This window comes from Austrofundulus limnaeus, unplaced genomic scaffold (genome assembly GCF_001266775.1).
Source record: "Austrofundulus limnaeus strain Quisiro unplaced genomic scaffold, Austrofundulus_limnaeus-1.0 Scaffold1057, whole genome shotgun sequence".
Lineage (NCBI taxonomy): Eukaryota > Metazoa > Chordata > Actinopteri > Cyprinodontiformes > Rivulidae > Austrofundulus > Austrofundulus limnaeus.
In genome coordinates, this window is record NW_013953459.1 from 6,087 (window position 1) to 33,907 (window position 27,821).

General features: G+C 43.4%; 2 protein-coding genes across 3 annotated transcripts; one reads left to right on the forward strand and one right to left on the reverse strand.

Moving 5' to 3' along the window:
* On the forward strand, positions 1–3,217 carry LOC106533945 (E3 ubiquitin-protein ligase DTX3L). The gene is made up of 4 exons (XM_014030416.1): positions 1–233; positions 378–1,188; positions 1,271–1,488; positions 1,584–3,217. The coding sequence occupies exons 2-4, from the start codon at positions 517–519 to the stop codon at positions 1,651–1,653; spliced, it is 960 nt and encodes a 319-aa protein (XP_013885870.1). The 5' UTR covers positions 1–233; positions 378–516; the 3' UTR covers positions 1,654–3,217.
* On the reverse strand, positions 2,591–27,821 carry LOC106533944 (low-density lipoprotein receptor-related protein 1; the record flags this gene model as incomplete). 2 transcript variants are annotated; one of them, XM_014030413.1, is given in 51 exon segments in its annotated part: positions 2,591–4,375; positions 4,455–4,599; positions 6,028–6,066; positions 6,173–6,266; positions 6,341–6,414; positions 6,491–6,598; positions 6,706–6,886; positions 6,996–7,157; positions 7,313–7,486; positions 7,574–7,714; positions 7,800–7,976; positions 8,599–8,718; positions 8,791–8,897; positions 8,994–9,175; positions 9,267–9,535; positions 9,845–9,964; positions 10,059–10,196; positions 10,282–10,422; positions 11,163–11,285; positions 11,377–11,499; positions 11,597–11,726; positions 13,134–13,240; positions 13,863–13,979; positions 14,061–14,186; positions 14,280–14,402; positions 14,783–14,902; positions 14,998–15,114; positions 15,962–16,055; positions 16,149–16,297; positions 16,386–16,574; positions 16,654–16,859; positions 17,872–18,059; positions 18,236–18,355; positions 18,443–18,528; positions 18,620–18,803; positions 18,899–19,086; positions 19,313–19,453; positions 19,546–19,668; positions 19,785–19,913; positions 20,001–20,117; positions 20,216–20,338; positions 20,541–20,690; positions 20,779–20,892; positions 21,375–21,494; positions 21,589–21,717; positions 22,038–22,163; positions 22,841–23,033; positions 23,242–23,446; positions 23,535–23,724; positions 27,243–27,617; positions 27,697–27,821. In XM_014030413.1, coding segments are annotated over 51 exon segments (7,363 nt in total), but the record flags the coding sequence as incomplete, so codon positions are not given.

The following is a 27,821-nucleotide window of genomic DNA, read 5'->3' on the forward strand; positions in this document are numbered from 1 at the left end:
TAATCATACTTTATGTTTTCAGGCTTCATCCCAAAAAGAACCTGAAACTCTCCTCACGCTCTCACTAAACTGGTTACTGTCCGATCAGCAGCCAAAAATGCAGAAGATGCTGCAGAAAGCTCTGCAGACTTGGTTCAACACAAATAAACTTAAAGATGGAATTAAGGTGGACATAGACGTCAAAGACATCTTAGGAGACGGGAGTGCTGTGATAAAGATTAAACCTTCTCCAGGTGAGGCATATCYGTCAAAACAATGTTTCATRTTTGTATGACGTGATGATTTTATCTTTGTCACATCTGTTTAGAATGTCTTCATCCTGATAACTTTGTGATAYTTTGTAAGATAAAATAGTTCTTTTTATATTTATCTTTAAGCCCTGACTGATCTTCAGAAACTAAATGGTGAAACTCTGACAACAAAGGATGGGATAATAGTAGCCAYCATACAGTCAGTCATCCTGGGACAACCAAAGCTGATGACTCCGGACCCAGATCTCCACTGCTGAAGATAAAGATGACCATCAACGATGATTTTATCAATACCGGACTGACCATGGAGCAGGACCAGTGGAAGAAGATGTCTTCTTTTCATGAGAAAGTTGCAACAATCAAATCGAAGTTTAATGTGGACTTTAAAGAATCCACCAACCGTCAGGATGAAGTCACTGTCAAAGCTGTTTACAACGGACCTGTAGGAAACGTTGCCATGGAGAATCACGCTATCAGAGCTCTTCTACAGCTGTACCAGAAGACTCTAAACTCACACCTGAGTCTCTCACAACCTAACGGTGCCTCTGGGTTTAATCTGTCACTGAACAACCTTGACAAAGGTTATCTGTCAGGAGAAGCCTCCAATGGACCTGAGTTGAATGGGAATTTAACACAGCAAGAAAATAAGACACCATCAGGAGAGGACAGTAAAGAGGAACGATGTCCAATATGTTTGGATTCATTCACCAACAAGAAACAACTGAAATGTAAACATGAGTTTTGTGACAAGTGCCTGCGAGAAACTAAGAAGCACCAAGGACCCATTTGTCCGATATGCAAAGATGTGTTTGGTGTGATAGAGGGAGACCAGCCAGTTGGGACAATGAGATGGGACAAAATTGGTTATCCCCTTTCTGGATTTCCAGGCTGTGGTCATATAGTCATCACTTACAATATTCCAAGTGGGAAACAGACGGTAAAAATTTAAATGTATTATTTGCTATTTTTTTTATTATATTTTATCACAACTATCAGGTAACTCTTTGTTCTACTGACAGAAAAAACATCCCAAACCTGGTGAGTACTACTCAGGTATAGCCAGACAGGCCTATCTTCCAGACAACAAAGAGGGTAATGAAGTGCTGCTCCTGCTGAAAAAAGCCTTTGACCAGAAGCTGATTTTCACCATTGGGACGTCCAGAACAACTGGTTTGGACAATCAGGTGACCTGGAATGACATTCACCACAAGACCTCTCCATCAGGTGGACCAGACTGGTAAAGTACCCCAGTTTGTGTTTATTTTATTTTATTTTTTCAGTTAGAGTAAATGCTTCAGGTATTAACTCTTACACACATTGTGTTTTTTACAGTTTTGGGTATCCTGACCCCGACTACCTCAGCAGAGTCAAGGAGGAGCTGAAGGCTAAAGGCATTGAATAAATTAAAGAAGAAATCTTTTTCAAAATTTAACAAATTACCGGAATTCACATGCTTCAATCTTTACTTTGTTAAAGCCATAGGTCTTTAGAAGTGGAGTGTTTTGAACAGAAACAAAAATCATCTTGCCCCTTGCAGATAGCTCTTTCAACAAACTCAGTTGGGGAAAACTAGAGATCCTAGAAATAAAAGTAAAGTTTAATATTGACAGGATTGAAAAGCTAAAGGCCAGTCAGAGCCAGTTGAAAACCAAATTGGATTGTTCAAATTTCAAAAGATTCTTAGCCTTTCATTCAAACCCTATTAACCTTTACACATTTTACATCACACCTTTTATTTTACATGGCATTTAAAACATTTTCAAGCACAAGTAGTGTCTGCTGCAGTTGGCTGTAGCACTTCCTGCAACAATAACTTATTTCTGCCAGAAGAACTGTGGACTTGAAAGTGTGTAAATATATAAAAAAATTGCATTTACATAAAAAATATTAAGGTTTAAAGTGGTTTTATAATGGCAGCAATCCTTTTGGACCCAGACAGACTGGCCTATAGCTCAACAGCTTGGGCAAAATTAAATGATTTCTTTGAATTACAGTCATTTAAACAGTTAATCTACGACATGTAAGACATTGTTTCCAAGTTTTTAACAAACCCCACTTTAAAAGGTTTGAACTATTGCTTTAAAATGTGGTTAATGTAATCAAGGGTTACTTTGAGGTGCACTGGGAAATGACTCAAACATTTCATGTCATTCATTGTTTTGTGTAATCATATTTGGCATCATTTACTTTAAAATACTTATTTTATAATATGAAGGTGTATAAATGTAACCCAGTGTCAATTTGATTATATTCTTTAATAAAGGTTTCAATTACGCAACATGGACTCAAATCATTCTTCACTCAACAAAACACAAAAACACACCAACTAGTTGCCTGTACAATTTTAACGTTTTTTATTTATCTATGACAATATCTGTTATTTTGTTTGTAAAGTACTCCAGCAAAAAAACTCAACATTCTTCTCTTTCCAGAAGAAAGTCTCGAGTCACCATGCATCGTGTTCTATAAAAGCTATGTGTCAATTTTCATCAAAAAACAAAATCCAAAAGGAAAGTCTGGAAATGCATGTATGATTCTCCAAAAAAGTGTCCTTTAGGTAAAATGATTGTACTTCTCGTTCGATTTTTAAGACAAAACGTACACAACGGCATAATCGAACACTGGACAGGAAACAGGAAAGCAAAGTAAGAACTCGTCGTTACATCGAAGACTTGTGTTACTGTACACATGCAGTAGAGAGATCATGGCTGATGCGGTTGTTTTTGACAGAAGCAGCATTTTGAGGACAGAGGCTGAGCGTAAGGAAGGGTCAGAGCGACCGGACGGTGGCGTTAGCAGCAGYAGGGCACAGAGGAACGACGGATCTGATGGCGCTGAACGACAGGAGGAACATAATGCACTTCAGACTGAGGCAGAACAAGACTGTGAAGGTACAGACTTTGATTCTCTAAAGGCAGAAAGATACATTTATTCACAAAGCCAGATGCATTATTCGGTCTTTAAAAGAAAAAAAAAAAAAACAAGAAAAAGAACGATAGATCCAGCTAAATCATCTTAATCCTCACGCTTTAACCGAACAGCAGCCTTTCTTTGCTTCTGGAGGAAGACCTTGGTAACAAATAGTTCAAACAGGATACTTTTCATCTCTAACATCTGTAACCTCTCTTCTGTGGAATGTTGAATCCATCCTCCCAACAACAACAATCACATTTCAACATGAGCTCGACTTTTAAGACAAAAAAACAATCATATCTTCTTTACATCCGACGGTAAAAAAAACCCTCACAGAACACATAATACTGTCAAATGTGAGATTCTGTGCAAGGAAGACAACACAATCATTATATGAACATTGTTCTGAGGAAAAATTGTGGGAAAAAAAAGTAGTTTCCATCTGGTATCAACATTTTGTTCTTTTTCCTCTTTTTACATGTGCTATACACAAACGGTGCTCTCACAGATCTTTCTCACACAGATTCGCTGAGAAACCCGTCAAATCACGTACGTACCGATACGATTTCTTTCTTTTTTTTGTTAAAGAAAACTGAATTTGCTTTTCCCACTCAAAGTCCACACAAGCAAACAGTTGGCACTGGTGAAATGGAACAAATGGTCRATTTTCTCATCTGTACAATCCATACAAAAATAAAAAATTGAAATCGCTTCACTGATAGCATCTTTTTCGGTTTGATTTTTTTTTCCATTCATGTTTGTTTTCTTTTTTTCTTTTTTTTTTTTTTTACAGAGGTAGTGGCTATTTAGGTAAAGGGTACAGGAGAAAGTGTAAATTAAAAATCTCTCATAGAAAATTTTTTTTTTGACCAGAGGAATCTCTAAAGAACAAAATATAATACTGCAATCACATACAAAAGTAGTCCTTCATTTTTGTACATTTTTGCTTTTTACAGTGTTCACACCTTAGCAATTCATCACGCTCTTGATTTTGTTGTTGTTTAGCTTTTCTTCAAAAAGGCAAGAAGTGGGGAGTGTTTTGGAATATTCTGATCCAGCTGATGGTCAGTCTAGGCCAGAGGGTCTACGAGGGGCTCTTCGTCTCCACGTGACAGCAGCTCCTTCTTCTCGTCTGTGCTCGCCAGAGAGTTGCGACTGTTGTGAGCTCCCATGTACAGAGTGGCGTAGACGGGGTTTGTGAAGTTGGTGGGCTAAAACAACGGGAAGAATAATCCATCAGGGAATCAGGAAACGATTGTTTTAGAGTTTGAGCTTGACTGTTTCGTTTACCTTGTCTGGGTCCAAAGTGAAGTYTGCGTCCAGCAGCTCCCCAGCGTCGTCATCAGGCTCGCCCTCGTAGATCTTATACGCAGGGTTTCCAATCTCTACATTCATGGCCCCGTTGGTCATCCGTTGGTGCTGGAAGCCCTTGGCTCTATAGAGCAACAACAACAAAAACACAGTCATACCTTCTTGTCTGCTTCAGTATTACACGAACAGTGCAAGCAGCTACTTTGCAAACAGGACTTTCACCACCATCCAGGCTGAGCCACAACACAGACACCAACACGAAACCAGCCTTTATCRATCCCGGCCGGGTCAGAACTCACTGGGCCTGGATATAAACAGTACTGTGCAGAAGTTTAGAGTCAACCCTCGTTTCTTAATGTTTTGTCTCTAAGGAACCACGCTTTTGGTAATCTTTCAAACGCCTTCAGGCTTCTTGACGGTTCCTCAACACCTGTTTCAACCCCAATATCCAAGCATTTTCACAAGTATGGTTTTTTATTTTTTATGCCATTTCCCTTTAACCTGAACTCATTTAGGCAAAAAACTAACTTAAGTAAAAGGTGAAGCTGTTGAGTTGATACACAACAGACAATTTAGCAAATAAACATTTTTTCAATCTTCAGGTAGTTTTTAAACAGCAGTTTGTCACATTGACAATTTGCTCCCAATTAACTGAATCTATAAAAACCACCAAAGATTACAGTAGGAGAGGCAGAAAAGTTTTTTTTTAGCATGAAGTTGATTTCCAAAGATCTATAAGCTAAAAAATAGTCAATGGACCCTTGAAGGATGGGGCAGCTCAGGTCCTCTTTCAGGTTTTTGCAGAATCTTTACCTTTGTCTTCAGTTCATATAAATGTAAGATGCTTTTATCTACTGTAGATAGTTTTAAATCTTGAGTCTGATGCTTCTTTTTTTGTTCTCGTCTCATGTTTTCAAACATCAAAATGAATATATATAAAAAAACTGCTAAAGTCCAGAGGAAAACTTTGAAAGACCTTGAAGAGAACTGTAACTCAAGAGTACATTAAAAGAACCGATTGGTTCCTTGAAGGTAAAATATAAAGAAATCAGGGGCTGGGGGTTGGGTAAAACTTATGTGCAGTACTGTAAGGTTCTTAGATTTTAAAAATTAAATRGTCCTTTTGAATAAAAGGAAACGATGCATGTTTTAAGTCACATTTTCCAAGACAAGCTTGGAAGAAGAATCTCCATCTTCCATGAGGCGCACGACCACAGTACAAAACCAAAGCACAGAACAATAAGATGGACATAATTATACAAAAGAGCTAAAAGCACTGGACAATATAACACCTACACAGATCTATTCATTGTGTCGGGTCAATAGATCTGCCCCGGAGCTGCTCTGAAGACAGAAACTGACTTTAGGAACGGGATGGTTCCACAGCTCCCATGAACACCAGTGAAAACGGCAAAACATTGACTACAGGACCAGGCACGGCACAACAGCAACCAAGACTCATGATTAAGGAGAAAAGAGCGCATCAGAATGGAAAAAAAAAAAACGGAGAACGAGTATGAAGGAAGGACTTGGAACCCTGGCGATTTATTACCGCAAGCGTTTAGAGCCGGTTTTTCCTGGCCGGCTAGACCTGAGGAGCAAAAGACACGCCATTACAGAGAGGAGAGGAAAATGGAAAACAGAACGTGGGAGGAAGAAAGAAAGAGAAGCCAGAGAATGCCTTCGTGRTTACTCACCCTCTCATTCTTCTCCGGTACCACAACACGGCTCCTACAGCCAGGAGAATCAGAATCAACAGGATCAACACTCCGGCAACAATGGAGGCCGTGCCTGCAAACACAAACACAGTTGGGCTCAGGTCCATCACATCGCAGGAAGTCCAGCTTCTTTGCTGCTTAGCTTACGTCCACTTGGGCTTCGGTCCTCAWTGCTGTCGGCCACAGACTCGCAGCGATACCCCGCCCAGCCTGGGGTACATCTAACCAAACAACAAATATTTTTCAAAGGAGAGAAAAAAACTGGTGACCAAAACATCCAAATCAAACCCACTTTACCTGCACTCTGGAAGACGAGTGTTAGGGTTCAAAGTGCAGTGGCCGTTTGCACAGTACTCATTTGTATCACATGTGTAACAGCTGGGCTGGATTCTGCCGTTTTTGCAGCTAAAGGAAACAAAAAACAAAACCTGATGAATGAAAAAGACGAAAAAACTCTTGGATGAGATCATTTTGTCAGCTGTGTGTTTGTGTGTGTGTGTTAGCACTCTCACCGGCATTTGAATTCCGTAGATGTAAAACCGTCGGCGGGAAGACATTCGCCGTCTCGACAAAAGTGACACTTGTCTATCTCACACGTGGCGCCCATGTACTGAGGCAGGCAACGGCACAGCTTGGTGCCCTTTTCGCTCTGCAGACACGTGCCATCGTTCAGACAGTGGCCTTCACAGCTTCCTGCTCACACACACACACACCAAACATYTCAGTGCATTAGTCCCATCTGTAACAGACTTTTATTACCAAGTAAAACCTTGCTGACACGACCTAACAGAGGAACACTCACTGTACTGGCACTTGTCCCCGAGGAAGTCCGGGGGGCAGCGACACGTCGGCTGGTTTCCTGAGCTGACGGTACAGTTGCCTCCGTTCTTGCAGTAATCCTTACAGGTGTGCAGGTTACATGTCGGCCCCGTGAAGCCCGTCAGGCATCGGCAGGTAGGAGAACCTGCGGGAGGACAAACAGTTTAGTTTGCTTGATGATAGTAGGATAGTAGGGTCAAAATATGTGACCCATCACATCAAACCGAGGATTAAATTGAAAAAAGGCTGGGTGGGACGATAGGGGATAAAGTTTGTGTTATCAGCTCTGTTTTTAGTTACCTGTAGGAGAAGGTGTGCATATCCCTCCGTTCCTGCAGTAGTCTTTGCACTGATCGATCTCGCACCGATCCCCTCTGTAATTCGGCTGGCAGCGACACTTGGGCTGCTTGCGGGCGTTCAGGAAACAGCTGCCACCGTTCATGCACTGGAGGGAGCAGGGCCCGCTGGGAGGAGCTGTGGGTCAGAGAGGCACGCAGAGTTACTCAGACGCCTGCACACGCTGTGTGTTCACGAGTCGCGCCGTCCCGATCGCTCACTCACAGACGGGGGACGACGTGGGAGTCGGCAGCTCCACGCAGGTGCCGTTGTCCAGCGTGCGTCCATTGGGACAGGTGCAGACGGGCCCGCTGGGACTCAGCAGACATAACCATTCACATTTCTTCCTGTCACAGGGGTTAGTCACTGGCAGAAAAACAGAGAACATAACCAAACGTTATTCTTTACTGTTTTAACCAGCTTTGGTTTCAGTTTTCCTCCCTTTACTCACTCTCAGGTTGTTTGTATCGGTGCTGCAGAACCAGATCTGAGGCGTGGTTCATTCCGGTTGCCAGGTTCTCCACGGGGCCTTTACCGAATTTATTTACTCTGAAGACCTGATTGTTCCTGTAGGTGACACCGTAGATGGTATCCTCAAAGATATCGATGCTGAATGGATGCTCAAGCTCTGGAAGAAGCAAAAACCCACAAATGGAAGCTGAGGATTATTAAAATACAGCTTTTATTGTAATAAAAAACAACTTTGTCCCATTTAATGCCAGATTTTTGAGCAGGGATGGAGTTACAGTGGGGTTAATGTTATTTGTTAGCACTCAGAGTGTGTGTTGTGTTTATCTATCTGCTAATGCCACAATAAAATTTAGCTTAATGTTTGTAAATTTGAAGTTTTTGTGTTTGCTAACGTCAATTAGCTTTGGTGGCCATCTTGAGCTGAGTTGACTCCAAATGTTCATGAGTTGTAGTCGAATATTTAATTTTTACTTTCTGAGAATTTCACTAAAATCTGCCTGGTGTTTTATCACATACTTTTCTAACAGACAAAGAGAAGTGACTTAATAATTGAGCAATCTGTTAGCATTCAGAGTACGACTGTCAGCTACTACCTCATCACATTATAGCACGATATTTGTGAAATGATCTGTTGCAACAATTTTTGTGTCCATTAGTTCATTCAAATTTAACAGACAGATAAATAAACAGAAACAGGCAAAAACAAATCCCCTTTTTGTCTTCAGCAGTGGAAAAAACTGATCGTTTCCATAGGTTACAACACGTTAAATCTACTCAACTGTTTTTCAACGTGTTTACAGCAACAACTGCATCGCTGCCGTCCAGCCTCACACTGCTGATGAGGGAGAGTTTAGCGTCGGCCCAGTACAGACGCTCGTTGTAGTAGTCCACTGTCAGACCTGCACAAGCACAGCTCTGTTAGGAAAAGCTGAACCTGTTCGAGTTTTTACCAGGTGACCAGCTGGTTTTACCTGTCGGCCACTCGATGTTGTCTTCCACCAGCGTCTCTCTCATGGTTCCATCCATAGCAGCGGTTTCAATCTTGGGGTGGTTGCCCCAGTCCGCCCAGTACATTTTCCTAAAGGATTAAAAATAAATCTATTATCTGTCATGGCTGTTACCATTAGAGCCTGTTTCTTTAAAATTATAAAAATCTTTCTGTTTCCCTTCTCACCCTCTCGGGGGGTCCACTACGAGAGCGTAAGGCTCATCAATCATGCCGGAGATCAGAGTTTTGCAGTGGCGTCCACCGTTTATCTGGGCCACCTCGATGACGTCTCGCCCAGAGTCAGTCCAGTACAAGTTCCCTGCCACCCAGTCCACAGCAATGCCCCGGGGCATCTTCAGATCTGGAATCTGAATGCGGGAGGAAAATAATATAATAATAAACACACATGAGTTTGAACCGGCAAAACCACGTGTGCAAGCAGGACGCGCAGATGTCTACCTCTAGGTTAACCACCCGGGAGTCTCCCTGGCGCCCGTTACGGTTACTGCTCTGTGAGGAGGAGGAGGAGGCGGGCAAATCGTAGGAGGAGATGCGGCCCGTGTGCCAGTTGGTCCAGTAAAGCCGGTTCGTCTTCACGTGCAGGTCCATGGCGTCGATGCGCACGTTGGCGTCGCCGTGGAAGATCTGCTCGTAGCGCCAACCGGGCATGGAGGGGTCCAGACTGCGGATCTCGTTGTCGTCGCCGATGTACAGCACGTGTCCCTGAGCTGGAGACGGAAAGGAAATGTCATGAAGGGGAAAACGTGGAAGGAGGCGAGCTGAGCTATGCAGTGGAAGAAACTGTACAGATTAATGTCTGCATTTAAACGCAAACAATTCTGGATAGAATTATTATTATTGTAGAAAACAGGATGTCTAAATAAGTAGGAACACTGGAACATACCAAAAATGTTGAGTCTTTCCCACATTTTATTCAAAACCTGAACAAAACCTGCATAAGCTTCACACTAGGGTACTTGCACAAACATAAATGCACTTGTTGACGATTGAAACATTAACAAAGCCTGGATGCTCACCATCGGCCTTGCAGGTGTTATTTATTCTGCTGAAATACTTGTGGCAGCTGCACTTGTAGGAACCCTTTGTGTTGTTGCAGATGTGGGAGCACATTCCAAACTGCTTACACTCGTTCTTATCTGTGAAGGCCACGGGAAACAGTTTTAATGAGTTGAAGCGTTATGCAGCAAAAAAAAAAAAWAAAAAAAAAAAACAGTTCAGAGCAAACATTACCCTCGCATCTGTTCCGCCCGTTGGGCTGGAAGCCTGGTTTGCAGGAGCAGAAGGAGACGGTGCCATTGACCACGCAGTGGGCTTCGTCGCCGTCTCCGCACATYGTCACGTTGCGGCTGCATTCCGTGCGCCCCGAGTCTGCAACAGAGAACGCCACAGTCACAACTGATACCCACACATGAYGGGACGGGAAGGTCGGGAGGAGAGAGGGTGTGCAACGCACCTTTCTTCGTGCAGCTGATTTCATCTGAGCCATAGTCCTCACAGTCGTTGAAGTGGTTGCAGAACAGATCGGAGTTGATGCAGCGACCGTTGAAGCACTGGAGCTCGTTCTTTTGACAAACCGGTGGGAAAGGAAGTGTTGCTGGAAAAGAACACGTGTCAAAAAACAGTTTTTTTACTTTTCTCAACACGTCATAAAAACTCCTAATCAGCAGAGTTTAAAAAACTAAGACCATCTTATGATGAGAAATTACTGAGTTATAGCCGATTTTGAACAAAACATAAATGACATGATGTGCAGTAACATGCAATATCGCAAAACCTCACCATCAAAGTATGTGTTAGGAATGATGCTAAGCTACAACCATACTGAATTTTAGCTTAATATCTAAAAACATGTTAGAACTATAGAGTTAGAGTTAGAACTATTTTAGTATTTTCTAAGGTCAGTTGGCTGTGGCGGCCATGTTGAATAGGGCTGGCTCCAAATGAAATGTAGATTTATTCATTCCTTTTAGATTTTCACTAAAATCGTTCAGGAGATATTTTAACAGACAGTAAGAGTTAAAAAAAATCTTTCAGAATAGGTGTGTGCTGAGGATAACTCAACTATGACACCAAATTGTAGCTTAATATTCCTAAACTAAGATTGTGTAGCTGTGACGGCCATCTTGAAAGTTAATCTGTTGTAGAGACACATCTGATAATGACACTGTGAACGTTTCATAGAACTCTATTTACTGGTTCATGAGATATTTTGCTAACACTACAAGTGAACTGACGTGGGCAAAAACACTGCCTTCAGCCGTGACAGAAAAAGATTTATTTTTAACACTTACTAAAAAAAAGATCAAAACTTTTGCTCTTGTTTCTGAGACTTACGGCAGTAAAGCTCATCGCTCTGGTCTCCGCAGTCATCCACACCGTCACAGCGTTTGGACAGCGGCAGACACACCCTGTCATTGTAACAGCGGAACTGCCTCGTATGTGGACACTGGAATTTACCTGAAGGACCAGAAGAGAGGAGGGTTAGATAGCAGAAAAAATGACTCTGTATGTGACAGACGACGGACATCTGAAGTGGGATAAATCTCACCGCACTCCTCCGGGTTCTCGTCTGAATTGTCTCCACAGTCGTCCTCGCCGTCGCACATCCAGCGCAGCGGTTTGCAAAGCGAGTTGTTGCACTGGAACTCGTGCTGGAGACAGTGTCTGCCCACTGAAACGCCAACAGGGAGGAAAAAAAAAGCCCTCTGTTACCAGCAGTGAAACAGTTTGGGCCTAATAGGATTTAAACGATTGTTTCCTCTCCTCACCACGGTCACAGTTCTCCTCATCGCTGCCGTCCATGCAGTCGACGTCTGCGTCGCAGCGCCAGAGGATGGTGATGCAGTGGCCATTTTTGCACTGGAACTGATGGCTGTCGCATTTCACATCACAGCCAATCTGAAGGAAAACACCATTACTTACATTAGTGTGGCTTCTACACACACACACACACACACACACATATACTGTGTGTGTGTGTGTGTGTGTGTGTGTGTGTGTGTGTGTGTGTGTGTGTGTGTGTGTGTGTGTGTGTGTGTATTTTTTACTTTTTATTCAATCAAGCACCTGCAAAAATTGCCAATCTAACCAAATCTTACAATTTTATATTTTGCCAAAAAGTATTTTTGATCATGTTTAGTGATTAATAAACTAAGCAAGAGCAGAATGTTTTAAACTTGTTAGCCTGGACATTTTTTTCAAGAAGTCTTACTGCACTGGCAGATTATTTTGCTTAATTTAAGAAGATTCATACTATAAAGACCCACAGGAGAGCCCACATTACACCTGTTTTAGCCTTTCTGCACTGGCTTCCTGTGCATTTGAGGAGTCATTTTAAAATTTTGGTTTTAACTTTCAGAGCACTTCATGGTCAGGCCCCCAAATACATACTGGACCTCCTGAAGCCTCTCTGTCCATCCAGGACTTTGAGGTCTTCAAATGCTGCTGGTGGTCCCTCAAACCCATTATAAAACCTGTGGAGATAAAGCTTTTCAGGTGGTGGCCCCGAGGCTCTGGAACGCTCTCCCTCTGTTCCTTCGCTGCTCTGATTCTACTGACTCTTTTAAGAAACATCTTAAGATATTTTTATTCAAACAGTCTTTTAGTTAATGCGCTTTTATTGTGTTTTTATTGTTGTTTTTTATATTTGTGATCTGTTTTATTGTTTTTAGTTATTTTTGCTTTCTGTGAAGCACTTTGTGATGTTTGTGTCTGTGAAAGGTGTTATAGAAATAAAGTTTACTTACTTTCTTACTTACTTACTATAATCTAATATTTTTAACTTGTTTGTAGATATAATTATTGCAGTGAATGAACAAAAGTTTAACAAACCAGTTTAAGAAAATGAAGGGCCTCTCTAATCCAGTTTAAATATGTAAGTGGAGCTAGAGATGTCCAATTTATTTTTTATTTATTTGTTTATTTATTTATTTATTCATTTATTTTGTGTTTCGGTCCTCAAAAAAAATGTAGGAGGATGAAAGAGGAGTAAAATAAAAAAGAGATGTCAAATTTAGCAACATTAGCTTCCTGCAATTGGGGCCTTTTTTACAGAGATGAGAGCAAGYAAAATAGGCCACACCCCTAAACAAGGTAATTGTCACCAGGAGCATTATCCTCTCCAGTTCCATTAGAAAAACTTTAAACCAGAACCTCTTTATGGGAGGACAAGTCCAAAACATGAGCGTAATTGGCTGTGACTTGTTGACATTGTTCACCCAGAAGACATGATGTGTGAAACATTTCTGCAAGCCTAGCTCTAGTGTCCTCTTGRTGTGCCTGATTCCAAAGCTGACGGAGCGATACCTCATCGGAGCCGTCAGCACAATCGTGGTCCCCGTCGCACTTCCAGCGCCCGGCAATGCAGCGGCCATTTGTGCAGGAAAACTCGCTCTCTGAACACTTTCGAGGCGCTGAGGACAGAAAGAAACGAGCTTAGAGGAACGGGAGGGGCCTCGTCCAGTAAGAACTAAAGAGCAGAGGGAAGTAACAAGGAAAGGAAAAGATCGGAACAGAGCAGACTGAAAAAAGAAAGGTGCTGATAGTTCATCTCAGGGGGATGATCTCAATGGGCACAAAGATGCTGACGCTATAAAAAGGTGGAAGAGAAGAGCTTGCGGAATTTGAAAAAAAAGGGAAAAAGGCTTGCAGAACAGATAAAAAGCCGGGATAAACACAAGGCCGGGTAGTTTAGGTTTGTGGTTGATGTGAAATGTGACAACACCTACCTCTGGCTCACAGCAACCGGTCAGTGTGAAATGCAAAACAGACATGAGATGATGTGAGATGTGCAAACGCCCACAGAACACTGCTTTGGTAGTTCTTTATGAATACAGTTATAGTTTTTTTATTTGGACTTTTTTATTAAGTACCTTTGTTACTATTTACTACAGTACGGTAATTTGAAATTTTCTTTCATCTTTATCTTGATCAATACATCAGCCAGTTTGCTAACATCAGAGACCTAAAACATTTAAAATGAGCTGTGATTGTGTTTGATCAGACAGTGTGTGTTCTAACTGATAAAGAACCTACCACACTCTTCCTCATCTGAGTTGTCCCCACAGTCATTATCGTAGTCACAGTGCCACCGGCCGGGTACACAGCGGTTGTTTTTGCACCGGAACTGGTACGGCTCGCACGTCCGCTCATCTGAGAGACAAGAAGAAAAGTTCAAGAGTGGCTGCAGCGTTTGAAGTCCTCCTCCTTCGTCAAAGCAGCTCCGTTCCTCACCACACTCCTCCTTGGGTTCGTCTGAGTCGTCGCCACAGTCCGATTCGCCGTCGCACTTCCAGAGAGCTGGGATGCAGCGTCCCGAGTCTTTACAGCGGAACTCGTCCACGCCGCACGTCATCTGAGCTGCAGTGCGGAGGATTTCACGGGTTAAAAAAAAAAACCAGACTCGCCCTGGTCCAGCTGATCAGATTCATGCAGAGGTTGTTGTTTTCTTACTGCAGTTTGCAGGCTCGTCAGAACCGTCCATGCAGTCGTTGTCCCGGTCACACACCCACACCCGCGGGATGCAGCGCTTACTCATGGCACACTGGAACTGGTTCGGAGCGCACGTGACCTCGGCTGCAACAATAACACACACACATTCAATTATTCCTCTGGATTTTGGCAGCACTTTGTTGTTTCTAGTTCTAGTTAAAATGTGTAAAAATGCTCATTTAGACCTTGAGCCAAAACTGCAATTTTTGTGATTTTTGAGTTTGTGCTCAGAAATCGTCACAATAATAAGACTATGCAACACGATCTGACCTGTGAGCACTGCTAAAGGAGAGAAGAAATTAAGCAGTGAGCGAGGATTTATCAGATTTATATGTGCTGATAATATTTTGCGATGTAACATTAACAAGCAAATTTCAGTTTGTGAAAATTAAAGTAGACCTAACGTCACACCATAACTTAGCTCTGCCAATGTTTAAGAAACTACAGAAGTGTTTTTGACTCACGGCAGTCTTTCTCATCCTCTCCATCTCCACAGTTGTCCTGCCCGTTGCAGCGGAAAATGCCGGGGATGCAGCGGTTTGGGTGGGAACATTTGAACTGACTTGGCAAGCACACATGGATATCTGGGAAACAACAAGAAAAAACCCCTCAAATGTACAAATGGCTACTAAAAATATGCACATTTTTAAATGTTAAATTAATGTGTATCTCTATGTACCACAGTTGGCTTCATCTGAGTTGTCCTGGCAGTCATTGTCTCCATCACAGATGTAGGCAGGGTTGGTACAGATGCCGGTGCCACACTGGAACTGACCCGGTTTACACTTAAACTCAGCTACAGGGAGAATTAAACACACACACAACTCATGATCACATTCTGACAAACCAGCAAATGAAAATAGAGAAATTGCTATTTTTTTTGCTGTGTGTTGAATGGCTTTGCTAAAATTTGCTGAATTGTTACCTGAATTGGTAAAGTTAAAATCAGCGCAACAGTAGCTAAAAGCTAAAATTAGCAAAAGGAGGACAAAGGGAGAAAAATTGTGCCACAATGCTGAATGCAGATTTCAGAGAAAAATGCTTTGAAATAGTTAAATATCGCAAAATTTTTGTGGAAAATCTTAGTAAAAATAGTTAAATAATTCAAAAAGCACTCTACAATTGACTAACAGTCTTCTGACTATATGTATGTTCTTATTTTTTGATTTTGTTATCATTGTTTTTACCCCAGTAGTGTACCCCATGTAGTGTGTATATATGACCCCCCCGGTTTGTAGATGGATGGATGGATGGATGGACGTACGTTCGTACATACAGAAAGAGAGAGGAGAAATGTGTATATAAAGTTAGAATATATATGAGTTCATAAAAATATAAATATTTAGAATGGAGGAACATGGCATTGGTCAAAGACTGGACCTGTCACCACGGGGRGATGTAACTATTGTTTGCTGTAGTATTGTCAATTTTTATAAAATAAAGAATTATAAAAACAAAAAAATATTCAAAATGTATAAATATTACAAGCACCAAAAGTCTGGTATGTCAGTCAGTATAGTTAAAGTAGAATAATGGTTGTGGAAGTAGTTTGATTGCAAGAACACGCAGAAGAAGCTGTAAACAGGAAAACACTGCGCACGCTGACTCAGCAGTATTACTCCTTAGCTGCACTCGATACTTACGGCAGTCTGTGGGCTCGTCTGAGCGGTCCCCACAGTCGTCCTCCGTGTCGCATTTCCACCAAAACGGAATGCACTTGTCATTTTTGCAAACAAACTAAAGGCGCAGAAGAGAAAACTGTAAACATCTTCTGTTTATATCACGTCTAAGCCAGCCAATATCTAAAATAACAGCCCTCTGCAAACTCACCTGGCTTGCGGTGCAGTTGGACAAACACTGTCTGCCATCAGGTGCCAAGTAGAAGTTAGTGGGGCATGCACACTTAAAGCCCCCTTCAGGTGAGAGTAAACACAGGTTGCTGCAGCCTCCGTTGTTTGTCTGGCATGGATGGCCCGACACTAATCAAATCAAAAGCAAGAGATGTAAACCGTTGTTATTACAGTAAATAAAACAGGGACGTGTGGTTCATGGGGGTCTCGCTGATACCTTCAGGCTGCCGGTATGGATGGTACACATGGATGTCCATTGGTCTGTGCAGGGTGCTGATCAGCATGGACTTGTTGGTTCCCAGTGTTTTATGAGCCCTGTTGATGGACTTAGTCTCCCAGTCTGTCCAGTAGATGTACTCCTCAAACAGAGTCATGGCAAAGATGTGTGGAATGTCCTCAATCAGGACTACATGGACACACAGATGGACATGTAGGTTAGTTAAAAACAAAAACATCAGGAACACGACATGAGTGAAAATACTGACCCGTGTGTCTGTTGGTTCCATCCATGCTGACAAACGCAATGTAGTCCTCTCGAGCGTCGGCCCAGTAGACCCGGTCATTTACGAAGTCCAGGGTCAGTCCATTGGGCCAGGTGATCTTATCCTGTACAACAACACTCCTGTTTGTACCGTCCATCCCGATCCTCCCGATGTGGGGGTTGTCACCCCAATCGGACCAGTACAAATACCTGTCAGGGATAATTTGTGTTAATATTCTTTTAGTTTGGAAACGGAAACAGTGGAGATCAAACACAATGAAAACACACTATCATGAACAGCAAATAAGCAATTCTAATATAAACTCATTTTATGTAGTGCTGGGCGGTATACCGTTTTGTACAGAATACCGGTTTTTATTTTTGCTATATGAATTTTCTGAATACCAGACATACTGGTTTAAATAGCCTGAACACGTTCGGAATGTTTCGTCGCGGCCGCCAGTGAACTGTTTCCCGGGGGACACTTTTCCTCGCAGCACTGCTATGTTTGTTAGCAGGCTAATGTTTGGAGCAGCTTGTTGCAGCAGCGTGTGGCGATTCCGCTGCTTATATTGACTGACGTTAAAAAAACATCCAGTTTTCGCCATCGCTGAATGTAGTAAACACCTCTTCAGTGACGTGCACAGTTAGTTAATATGGAGACATTATGCTGATGGAGACTTAACGTGGTTCTATTGTGAAAAGCCCGGGGGGAGTAGTTTTGTAGAGGAGTTGAGTTGACTGATGTGCGAGGTGAGTCGTCCTGATAAGTTTTATTAAATAACATAAAACAATAGACCCGATAATCTTTTCTTAACACTCCTCCTTCACGACCGGACCAAAATGCATGACTACTGTTTACAACCACCAGTCAGAGAAAAGACACATAGAGGGAAACAGCGACACAGAGGTACAGTAAAAGAAAAAAGTTATTTTAAATTTTATTATCAGCTGACCTGTGATGAAAAGAAAAATACAGTAAAAATACCGTCAAACCGGTGTAAATGTTGAAAATACCRTGATATAAAATTTGGGTCATACCACCCAGCACTAATATTATGTCAATAGCAGTTGACAAACACTCAAAAAAAGCTAAACTTCCTTTTATGTTTTTCCCCAGAGTGGTTTTAATACGCCACAGTATTGCAGTCATCTGGGTCTCCAAACATAATTGTAAAAACAATTTTTTCTTCCCCCTTTTTTTTGGCATAATCGTTCTTACCCGTAGCGCACATCCACAGCGACGGCACGTGGCTCCTTCAGACCGCTGTTGACGAGAACGGTCCGGTACGCTCCGTTCAGCTTTGACACCTCAATAGTGTCTCGTCCCTTATCGCACCAGTACAGGTTTCCTCCCACCCAGTCCACTGCCAGACCATCAGGGTTGCTGAGTAATGTGCGGTGAAGGACCTGAGAAAAAARAGAGAGAGAGAGAGAGAGCGAGCAGAAAATCATTTCGGTGTCACGAAAAAGGATTTACATATTTCTTCTGGATTGCGCACACACACAGACACACACAGAGCAGTAAAGATGAATATCAATCTGACATGATGTCATGAAAGCAGGCAGGTGTTATCAGCACCCACCTGAACATTGCTGCCATTGATGTGCATCCGTCGTATCATACTGCCCTGTGTGTTCACATCGGTCCAATAAATCATCTGCTGCCGGTAGTCAAAGTCCAGAGCGACGGCGTTGTTTAATCCCTGTCAAAGCGCAGGAGCTGCATTAATCTCAGAGAAACTGCTGCAGGACGGTTTCCAGTTCCCATCACACAGATTCACAGGCCTGACCTGTTTGAGCAGAGTGTAGTTGGAGCCGTCCAAGTTGAGCTTCCTCAGGTAATAGCGGTTGGCAAAGATGAGGAATGGCTCTTCATCTGTGGGTGGGGGTAGGGTGGTGGTTATCATACATGAGGAGACTGGCCTCAAACACTCGGCTAGCTGGCATTAACCTGCCGTTTTCCTTACCTGAAGTCGATTTGCATATGTTTGGGTTTGCAGGACTGGGCAGGAAGCCCTCCACACACAGACAGTGGAAGCTGCCGTGTGTGTTGATGCAGCGCTGCGTGCAGGGGTAAGTGGTCGTGCATTCGTCTACGTCCACGCACGTCTTCCCATCGTCTTTCAGACGGAAGCCAGGGTTGCATCTGCACTGTTGGGGAGGTGAAGTAAAACAGGTATAAAGCAACAGCTGGCTGTTTTTTGTTTTCTTTCACGGATTTGTTCCGGTGAATTCCGTCCGCTTACCTTAAAGCCTATTTTCAGGTCTTCACACAGCTGAGAGCAGCCGCTCAGTTTTTTATTCAGACACTCGTTAATGAGGCAGTTCAGCTCATCAGAGCCATCGCCGCAGTCGTCGTGACCGTCACAGAGCAGCGTCTCGTTGATGCAGTTTCCGTTGATGCAGCTGTACATCGTGTCGTTGCACTGGTTTTCTGTTCAGCGAGGTAAAGGAATGAAATGGAAAGCAAGTGAAGTCAAGAAGATGAAACTTCAAAACCTCAGAAATGATTTTTAGTCTGCTAAGAGTGCTGCTGTAGAGATCCTGTACATTCCCTTGTTTAGAAGTCTGATTGGTTCTAATGACAGATGTGCTCTTATTGATGCTTAGTTTTCTGTACTGCTGGTTTTATTTGCTGTTACTTTTTATGTGCGTTTAACCTGAGCTGCTGCATCGAGGGTTTATTGGTGCTTCATCTGAGTGATCGTGGCAGTCGAACTCTCCATCGCACTCCCAAGACTTGTGCAAGAGACATCGTCCGTTGTCGCAGCGGAAGTGGTTGGGTCCGCACGTTTTATACACTGTGAAGACAAACAGCACAGGCAGGTGAAAACAGTGCAAGAATCAAATATAATCATAAATTGTGGCCTATGGGAGGTGAGGGGCAACTTACGACACTCCTGGGATTCATCGGAGCCGTCGCTGCAGTCCTTGTCGTGGTCACACACAAAGTGCCTGGGAATACACTTTCTGTTCTGGCACATGAACTCGTCTCTGCTGCATGTGTCGTTGAACACTGGGACAGATTTGGTGGGAAATTAATACTTTTTTTCCCTGCTCCAGCTGTGCAGTAAAAGCTTTATCTTTGTTTCTCAGGGAGAATGAACTCGTTCAGCCTCTGCTTGGACTCACCACAGCCAGATTTAACGCTCTCATCGGCTCCATCGGCGCAGTCTTTGTCGCCGTCGCACTTCCAGAGCTGAGGAATGCACACGTGCGATCCAGGACACTGGAACGCATCGGGACTGCAGGTTTTATTGTCTGGGAAAGAAAGAGTTCAGTTGAGATTCAATGGTTTGAACTTTCCCTTGATTTGCTTCGACTGAACGGTTCGTCTCCGACACTTACTGCACTTGCTGTCCTCGTCGGAGCCGTCGCCGCAGTCGTCAGCCCCGTCACACACCCAGCGACTGGAAATGCAGCGGTGGTTTCCACACTCAAACTGGGTGGCTGAGCAGGACTTATCTAAAGGGGCAAAAAAAGGGGGGGGGTGGCTTATGAATGACCAAACTCCAGCAGCAAAGCAAAGTAAAGGCCGTGTTTGGCTTTGTTTCACTCCATACCGCAGTGAGCTTCATCAGCACCGTTCTCGCAGTCGTTTTCCTTATCGCAGGTCCAGCTCATGGGGATGCAGCGCCCGCTGGGACAGGCAAAGAAAGGCGTGGGGCACTTCGTTCTCCAGACTCCTGATGGAGTGACAGAGCAGAGATTCATTTAGGGTGAGCGTCTCAATGAGTGGATCCAGGCGTTGGAATGTTTTTCCAGAAGAAAACTCCTGTGTTTTTTGTTACTTTGGTTAAATTAAAAATATATTTTAGATGTAAAACACCTAAAAATGTGTTTCACTCATTCTACAGAATAAAGCAGTGGAAGATGAATCAAAAATACCCGCGCAGTTTTTTTCATCGGAGAAGTCTCCGCAGTCGTTGGCTCCGTCGCACTGCCACGAGGGTGCGTAGCAGAGTGTGGTGAACTCACACTTCTGAAACATCACTCCCTTCACTCCCAGATGGAAGTAGGAGGAACAGTCCGTGGCCGCTTGATATAAAAAAATAATAATAAAATAGAAACTGAGCAAAGAGAGGACTTTTGTTTAAATGAAAACATCCTGATTGGCTTCACTTACGACAGTTCATCTCATCGCTGGCGTCCTTGCAGTCCACCTTCTGGTTACACTTGCTGGAGTTGGAGATGCAGCCTCCGTCTCGACACTGGAACTGACTGGCTGAGCACAGCGTGGCTGAGAGAAATGATAGTGTTCAGAGTCAGATGTGTGACTGAAACATCTGATGAGTTGTGTGTAAAACTGACTGAGTTACAGACATTTTTGTGTCTCTAAGTTTGATTAGTTGTGATGTCATCTTGAATCAAACTGACTCGATCAGGTGATCAGTTGTAGATGTGCATCGAGTGATTACATTCTAAGAGTTTTCCACCTCACTGTGAAAACTGGTACACTCAACAATCAGGGGAGACGGAGCATTTAGGGAGGCTTGGTTAGTTTCAATTTAAAAAGCAAATCAGCCTCGAGTCTAATTGAATTTAAGAGTTAAAGACACAGGCGGTGCTTTAGATCAAAGCTTGAAAGCGACGCTACCGCAAAATAAATGTGACAAAAACGTTTTTGTAACTTTGATGTGATTCATGTTGATTCGCAGATGATCATGCATTTGCATATGCATGATTTGAACAGATTTGATATATGATGGAGGGTAGACTCACTGTTACAGAAAACTTCATCAGAATTGTCTCCACAGTTGTCCTGCCCGTTGCACCAGGAGCTATGTGCCACACAGCGCCCGTTCACACAGCGTCTGTAGCCCTTCTTACACACACGGTTGGCTGAAAACCAGAAGAGATGGACTCAACGTTCAACCAGCAGAGAGAAAAAATGACAAAAAATAAAATAATGAATAAATCTCAAGACTTCACTCACCGCAGTAGGACTGCTTCTCATCAGACTTGTCCTTACAGTGGGCCTTGGCGTCACAAGTCAGTGTGTAGTTGATGCAGTCTCCATTTCCACACTCAAACTCATCGATGCTGTTGCAGGTGGTGTTGGCACCTGAACAGCACAAACACAAACAGGGATGCAGGAGATCAGACTGGATCAATGAAATGAATCCAGTTTATCTGTATGAAGCATTCACACCAGTGTTTTCCTGCCTTTTTTTAATCTATCTTGTTAAGTCCACACAGAAAATGAATAGTTAATATGGTCTTTGCAAATTTTAAAGTTAAAAATAATAAATTATTATTATCACTTCATGGCAGAGACACCAGCATTGTCTGTTTAGCCTCAAACTCTGAGCAGAATGAGGCGATGGACCAACATAAACAGACTTTAAGTGAGTTTTTTTTAACCAGCATAAAATCTTGTTTTACCAGTGCAGGTGTTGTCTTCCAAAAGCTTCCGGTCACCACGACAACTGCAGGTAACCCTTCCCTCAGAGGTCAGCAGACACAGGTCCTGACATCCTCCATTGTTGACGCGACACAGAGAGAACTCACCTGTGCAAACAGGAGGAAAGTCAGAAACAAAGACCTGCAGGAAACTTTCTGTTTGAAGGCTGTCGTTTCATCTTTCTGTCTTGACTTCTTTTCGTTGTGTTTTCATCTTTGTTTTCTTAAATCTTCTCTCTATAGTCTACTTCATATTTGGTTCCAGTTTTGTTCTAGTACAAGCTGTTCTGTTGCCTTTTTTTTTGTTCATAAGTTGACAATGTAGTCTTTGTCTTATTTTCTTTTTTTAAGTTTATAATTCCCGACTATTTATGCACCAACTCCTSTTGTTTCTAAAAGTGCTTTATGGATAAATCTGTGTGCATCCAGATCAGCTAACATACATGAGGCATGAATACAATAACAGCTCAGCTTCAGCTAAGTGCACCACTCACTGTGACTCATTACCACCAGGATTTGAAGCTGTTACAACAAGCTCTTAGTTTGAGGGTTTGTGGGCATTAAAGAGTATAAAATTCAATAAATGAGGAAACTCGTGGGTAAAAATACGATAGAGAAAACAATTCAAGACATCATTCAGGAGGATAAACACAACTGTCGATCAAGCATCCATCTCAAATTTTTTATTCCAATATTATAAAAGTTCAAGTTAGTCTCATATTTTACCACTTCAAGTCAAAACAGCCAAACACCCAGATGATTCCTGACTTTATGTGAAAACTTACAGCTGTTCGTGTCGTTGGCCACAGCGACGATGCCCATTGGCTGCTGAGGGATGTCAGCCCGCAACACCTTCATTTCTCCCCCTGTGTATTTATCGGCACGAAGCACCGCCCTCCTGACCCAGTCAGTCCAGAAGATGTAGTCTCCGTACACCGCCAGGCCAAACGGGTGGACCGGCTCATTCTTCAGCACCACCTGCCGGGGGAAAGTACAACCGCAGCTATAAATCGGTGGTGTTGAATAACTAAAAACAAACAAGCTGCCAGCTGTTAATCCTTAAAGRAACCAACATCATATAGATAAGACTTTTAAACTAAGAACATCCTCTGTTGAAAAATGATCAAATTAAACCAGATTTCAGTTTCAGTTAGGAATGACATTTGAAGGAGCTCCTGAAACTCACGTATCGCCGACTGCCGTCGTACTCGCAGCGCTCGATCTTGTCGAGTGTGGCATCAGAGAAGTAGAGCTTCTCAGCCCGGTGGTCTATGGCCAGGCCGTTAGGGGTTCTGATGTCCGAGCCGATGATCACGAGGACGTTGGCACCAGCCAGAGTGGCGCGCATGATGCTGGGAGACTGCTCGTTCCAGTTGGTCCAGAACATCAGGCTGCAGGACGGCATGGACGGGTGTTATATTAGGAAACGTACCAGGTAAAGGTAAAGGTGTAAATAAAACCAACAGAACCAGATCTGACCTCTGACACTCATCAAGAACAAAGGCTCTCGGGTGATCGTCTCCAGACATTGTAACCACGGTGTTCCTGTCCACGGCCCCCCAGCGGCTCTGATCCACAGTGTGGCGGGTGATGGTTGAGGTGGTGTAGCTGGTCCAGTATAACATATCCCAGCCCCTGTGGTACGCCAAACCCTCCACCGAGCCAACATCTTGGAAAACACGAGAGGAAGACAAGAAGAGAAGAAAAAGGAGCAGGTCATGTTGTGTTTCRTCTGGTGTCAGTTTAAGTTCAAGTTCAGTTTATTTATATAGCGCCAAGTCACAACATACGTTGTCTCAGGGCACTGTACATAAAAAGAACAATCAAAAGAAGAAACCAGCAGATTGTGTTGAATAACTTCATCACAGTCTCCCATCCTGAGCAAACTGTGGAGAGGAAAAACTCCCTGCTAATCAGGAAGAAACCTCCAGCAGAACCAGGCTCAATGGTGTCAGTTTAGTGCTGGCTGCATGCTGGACACGATGGTTTGGTTTTAGAAAGAACAATGTGACGTTCTGGACATTTACCCAGCAAATAGCAAAGGAAAAGTTGACCAGTTTGCATATCATTTTCCATCGCACTTTGAAAAGGAAAAAAAGAGGTAATTTTTCTGCTGCAAAGCTTTGAAATGTGTAAAAGGTTGAGCTTCCTGCTTGCAGGGAGGCCAGAGAACACACAAGAAGGGAGCCAAGATGGAGAAACACCAAGTTCTGCAGCAGGAGAGAGAAAACAGTCCTCCTGCTGCTGAAAGACAATACGTCCACACAAATATGTGCTCTCGTGTGCTTCAGATGGAGCCGGGTTGTTCCAAAAATAAGCAAAGGATAACAATCACCCCCTCTTGTTACTGTTACTGGATATGATCTCAGACTGTCACACCTCTGGCCAAATCAAACTGAGGTTTACCACCAGGTCCAGGTGAGACACTCATTGCTGACTCTTTACCTTTGGTGCATTTATGTTGTGCAAGCAAGGAAAATCTGAATGGAGTAAAAACAAGCAACTCACAAAAAAATCACTCTGCTTCTCATAAATCAGAGAGTGATAAAAATCCATAACATGAAATCTATTCTCCATTTCCTCTTTCTTCCACGCTGTTAATGAGTTGAGCTGCTGCAGCTTTCTGTTCAAACTCCTCCTGGTTCACCTCCTCTTCCATTGCTGTTGTCCTAAAGCCTATTTACGTTTGTATAAATCCACTGCTATTGTTGGATTGGGACAAAAACACAAACTTGATGAACCTGCATCTTCACTGTCAGTAACACAGATGAGCTGAATTTATGGCTCTTAATGACGGCTGTACTGACACTGAGTTTATAGCCGTTACCTGGACTAGATGTGATTGCAGTTCAGTATTCGCTATCAGGCCGGTAGTCAATAATTACCCCAGATTTTAAAGGCAAACACTGCTTTAATGTTGATTTTTTTTGTTTACTCATAGTACAGTATTTGTACAGGATTTGTGAAGGCCAGATCGAAGTYAGCACTTCTAAACAATCTGCAGATCCTTTCAGATAAGAAGCTGCAAACACGAAGCATGGGAAAACCTAAACGTTAGGCTGTGTTAGACCCTCCCACAGAGAGCCGGCCAGCCCATCGGTCCAGAGTTCACCTGCCGTTTACTGTTTCATCCTTCTTTTCTGTCAAACTATTCACCTGCTCACCGGTTTCCAGAATGTTTCTCAGGAGATTCCTCTCCTGGAGGGAGGAGGAACGTTGAATGTGGATCAAAGTGCCTGACTGAGATTTCATGTGAAGCTGCTGTCAGGCGACAGGAAATCACAAAATACTCTCTGATCCAAACAGGAAGAAGAGATTTGGAAGTTTCTCGCCTTCATTGGAGCTGACTGGATGGACTGATCATGAACAGCACACGGAAAGCACTAATTATGGTGACTGAAATGCTATGATTTTTTTATATTGTGTCATGTGAAACTGGAGAGAAAAGATGAGGAAATAATTTGTGGTAATTAGAGTCATAGTTGATGTTAAATGCCTGGAAATCTGTGTGATGTTATTTCTTAGAACAGTGTTATCGACCCTCGCTATGACAAATTATTCCTGCATGTATTATCAGCAGTTTTATGACTGGATAAGCAAACTGTCCAAACAAACAGCACTTGACTTTCAACAGCGTCGCTCTGACTCAGATTAAGGACAAGATGCAGAACTCGTTGGGTTCAGAGGATCAGCTGGGGAACAGAAGCAACTCTGGGCTGGCCAACGTGGAAAAGATCATTGTGCCGATCCTAGACAGTCTGATTGTGCTGCTGGGAGTCACTGGTCACACCGTGGTGATGGTGATCTTGTGTGGACGATGGAGGAGATTGGGGAGACCTACTGGACAAGCTTCCCAGGGCTCTTTGACAGGAACGGGGACGGACATCCTCCTGGTGGCGCTGAGCGCTGCAGACCTGCTCCTCCTCTCCACGCTTCCCTTCCACACCGCCTCCATAGCCATGCAGGAGTGGCCGTTTGGGGACTTCATGTGTCGTCTGATCAGTTTCTTGGGGTCMGCGTGCTCGTCAACTAGCGCCTTCACTCTGGCAATGCTGGCCGTCTCCCGGTATCTGACTGTGGTGAAGCCTGACAGGGCTTACAGGCTGCTCACCCCTCGCAATGTGTCTGCGGTAGCCGGACTGCTCTGGGTCCCGGCCTGTTGCCTGGGTTTTCCCCAGCTGGTTTTCCGCTCAGTGGGAACCACGGAACAAAATGGTGGTGGCTTTGTTTGCTTTGTTTTCTCGTCTCACCAAGACCAGTTGATCTACGGGCTGGTTCACTTCCTCGCAGCGTTCTTGATTCCACTGATTACCATTGCAGTGGCATACGGAGGCATCTTTGTTTTCCTATGTAGGGGTCAACATGCCGGCAGGGCCCCTCAAGTGGAGCGCTACCAAAGTAAAGTGACTCTAACAACAGCCATGTTGGTTCTGGCTTTTACCCTGTGCTGGCTGCCCTCCTACGGACTCACGTTGACCTTACTGGCGACTGGCTCAAATGCGACTGGAGCGACAGGAGCGTCACCTCGGTACGGCGACTTCAGTGTGTTTTCACGTTTCATGGCGACCTCGTCGACGGTGATAAACCCCATCCTTTATGTGCTCATGTCCCAAAAGTTCAGACAGGATCTACTGAGGATCTTCAATAGGAAAAAACAAAAMCCAAACATTGCTGCCTGCCACTAAAACTGAAACAAACTGCTTTTACAAAGAAACTGAATGATCTCCAACTTAAACTGATCAAAAGCACTGCTCTGCTCAACATGAACACTGTATTATGCAAGAGGGTCACGAGGTTTGCTCTGGGAGTTGCTGGTTTACAAGCACAGTAGGAGAAACAGCTCTGAATCACTTGGTTGTTCCTTGTAAAAAAAGATTAAAGCAGAAATGGTAAAACATTAACACTGCACCTGTGTTTTGTTACACTGAGATAAGTAAATGAAGCTCTATCTATGGACCTTCTCTTCCTGGTTTTGTTTAGTCATGTGGGAGTTTTATTAGAAAACAAACCTTTCTTCTTCAAGGTTTCCCATCAGGGGAAGCAATTTTTAAAGGTGGTGTTTTTCCTTTGTTTACTAAAAAAAGGCCTTAAACAATGAGATGCCATGTATCTGCTGGGAGCAGGGAATACAGTAGATAAACTGAGGAAACAGCTGATTAAATCAAAGAAAAGCACATRCAAACTCACTCTCTACTATGGTTTTGAGGTTGGATCCATCATCACTGATCTGCTGGATGTTTCCAAAGTGGATGTCGCTGAAGAAGATGCGGTTGGCTCCTTTCCCTCCACCTCCTCTGTAGTCAAACGTGAGTGCGATGATATTCTTCATGTGGTCGGGGTTCTCGAACGGCCTTATGGGCGCGTTCAGGTTGTTTTCGTCCGACAGGTGGACGCTCTTGAGTATGGTGCGTTCTGAGTACAGCAGGTAGCCGTCGTAGTCGCGGCAGCCGCAGCCATCTTCCGCCAGCATGCCATGAGCGCAGGCACACGTACGCTGCCCGTTGCCGCGGTAGAGACAGAGCTGCTCACACCCGCCGTTTTTGTCTTTGCACACGTTTGTTCCTGTTATCAGACATGAGATCCAAATTACATTTCATACAGTACGGATCCAAAATGTTAACGCTCCTCGGCGTTCACTCACCTTGCTGCCGAGCTTTGTTGAAAACCTTGATGTCTTTGAGCTGGACTCCAATACCAGTTCTCAGAGAGACCGAGTATGTAGCGTTGTCCCTGTTACCTCTCTTTATAGAGCCGTTAGCATGAGTT

What these genes read in the sequence shown, in the direction of transcription:
- LOC106533945 (XM_014030416.1), top strand. Translation starts at nt 517, where the DNA reads ATGACCATCAACGATGATTTTATCAATACCGGACTGACCATGGAGCAG. An exon ending in TTCCAAGTGGGAAACAGACG is followed by an intron (nt 1,189 to 1,270) that starts GTAAAAATTTAA and finishes TTCTACTGACAG; the next exon opens with AAAAAACATCCCAAACCTGG. An exon ending in CCATCAGGTGGACCAGACTG is followed by an intron (nt 1,489 to 1,583) that starts GTAAAGTACCCC and finishes TGTTTTTTACAG; the next exon opens with TTTTGGGTATCCTGACCCCG.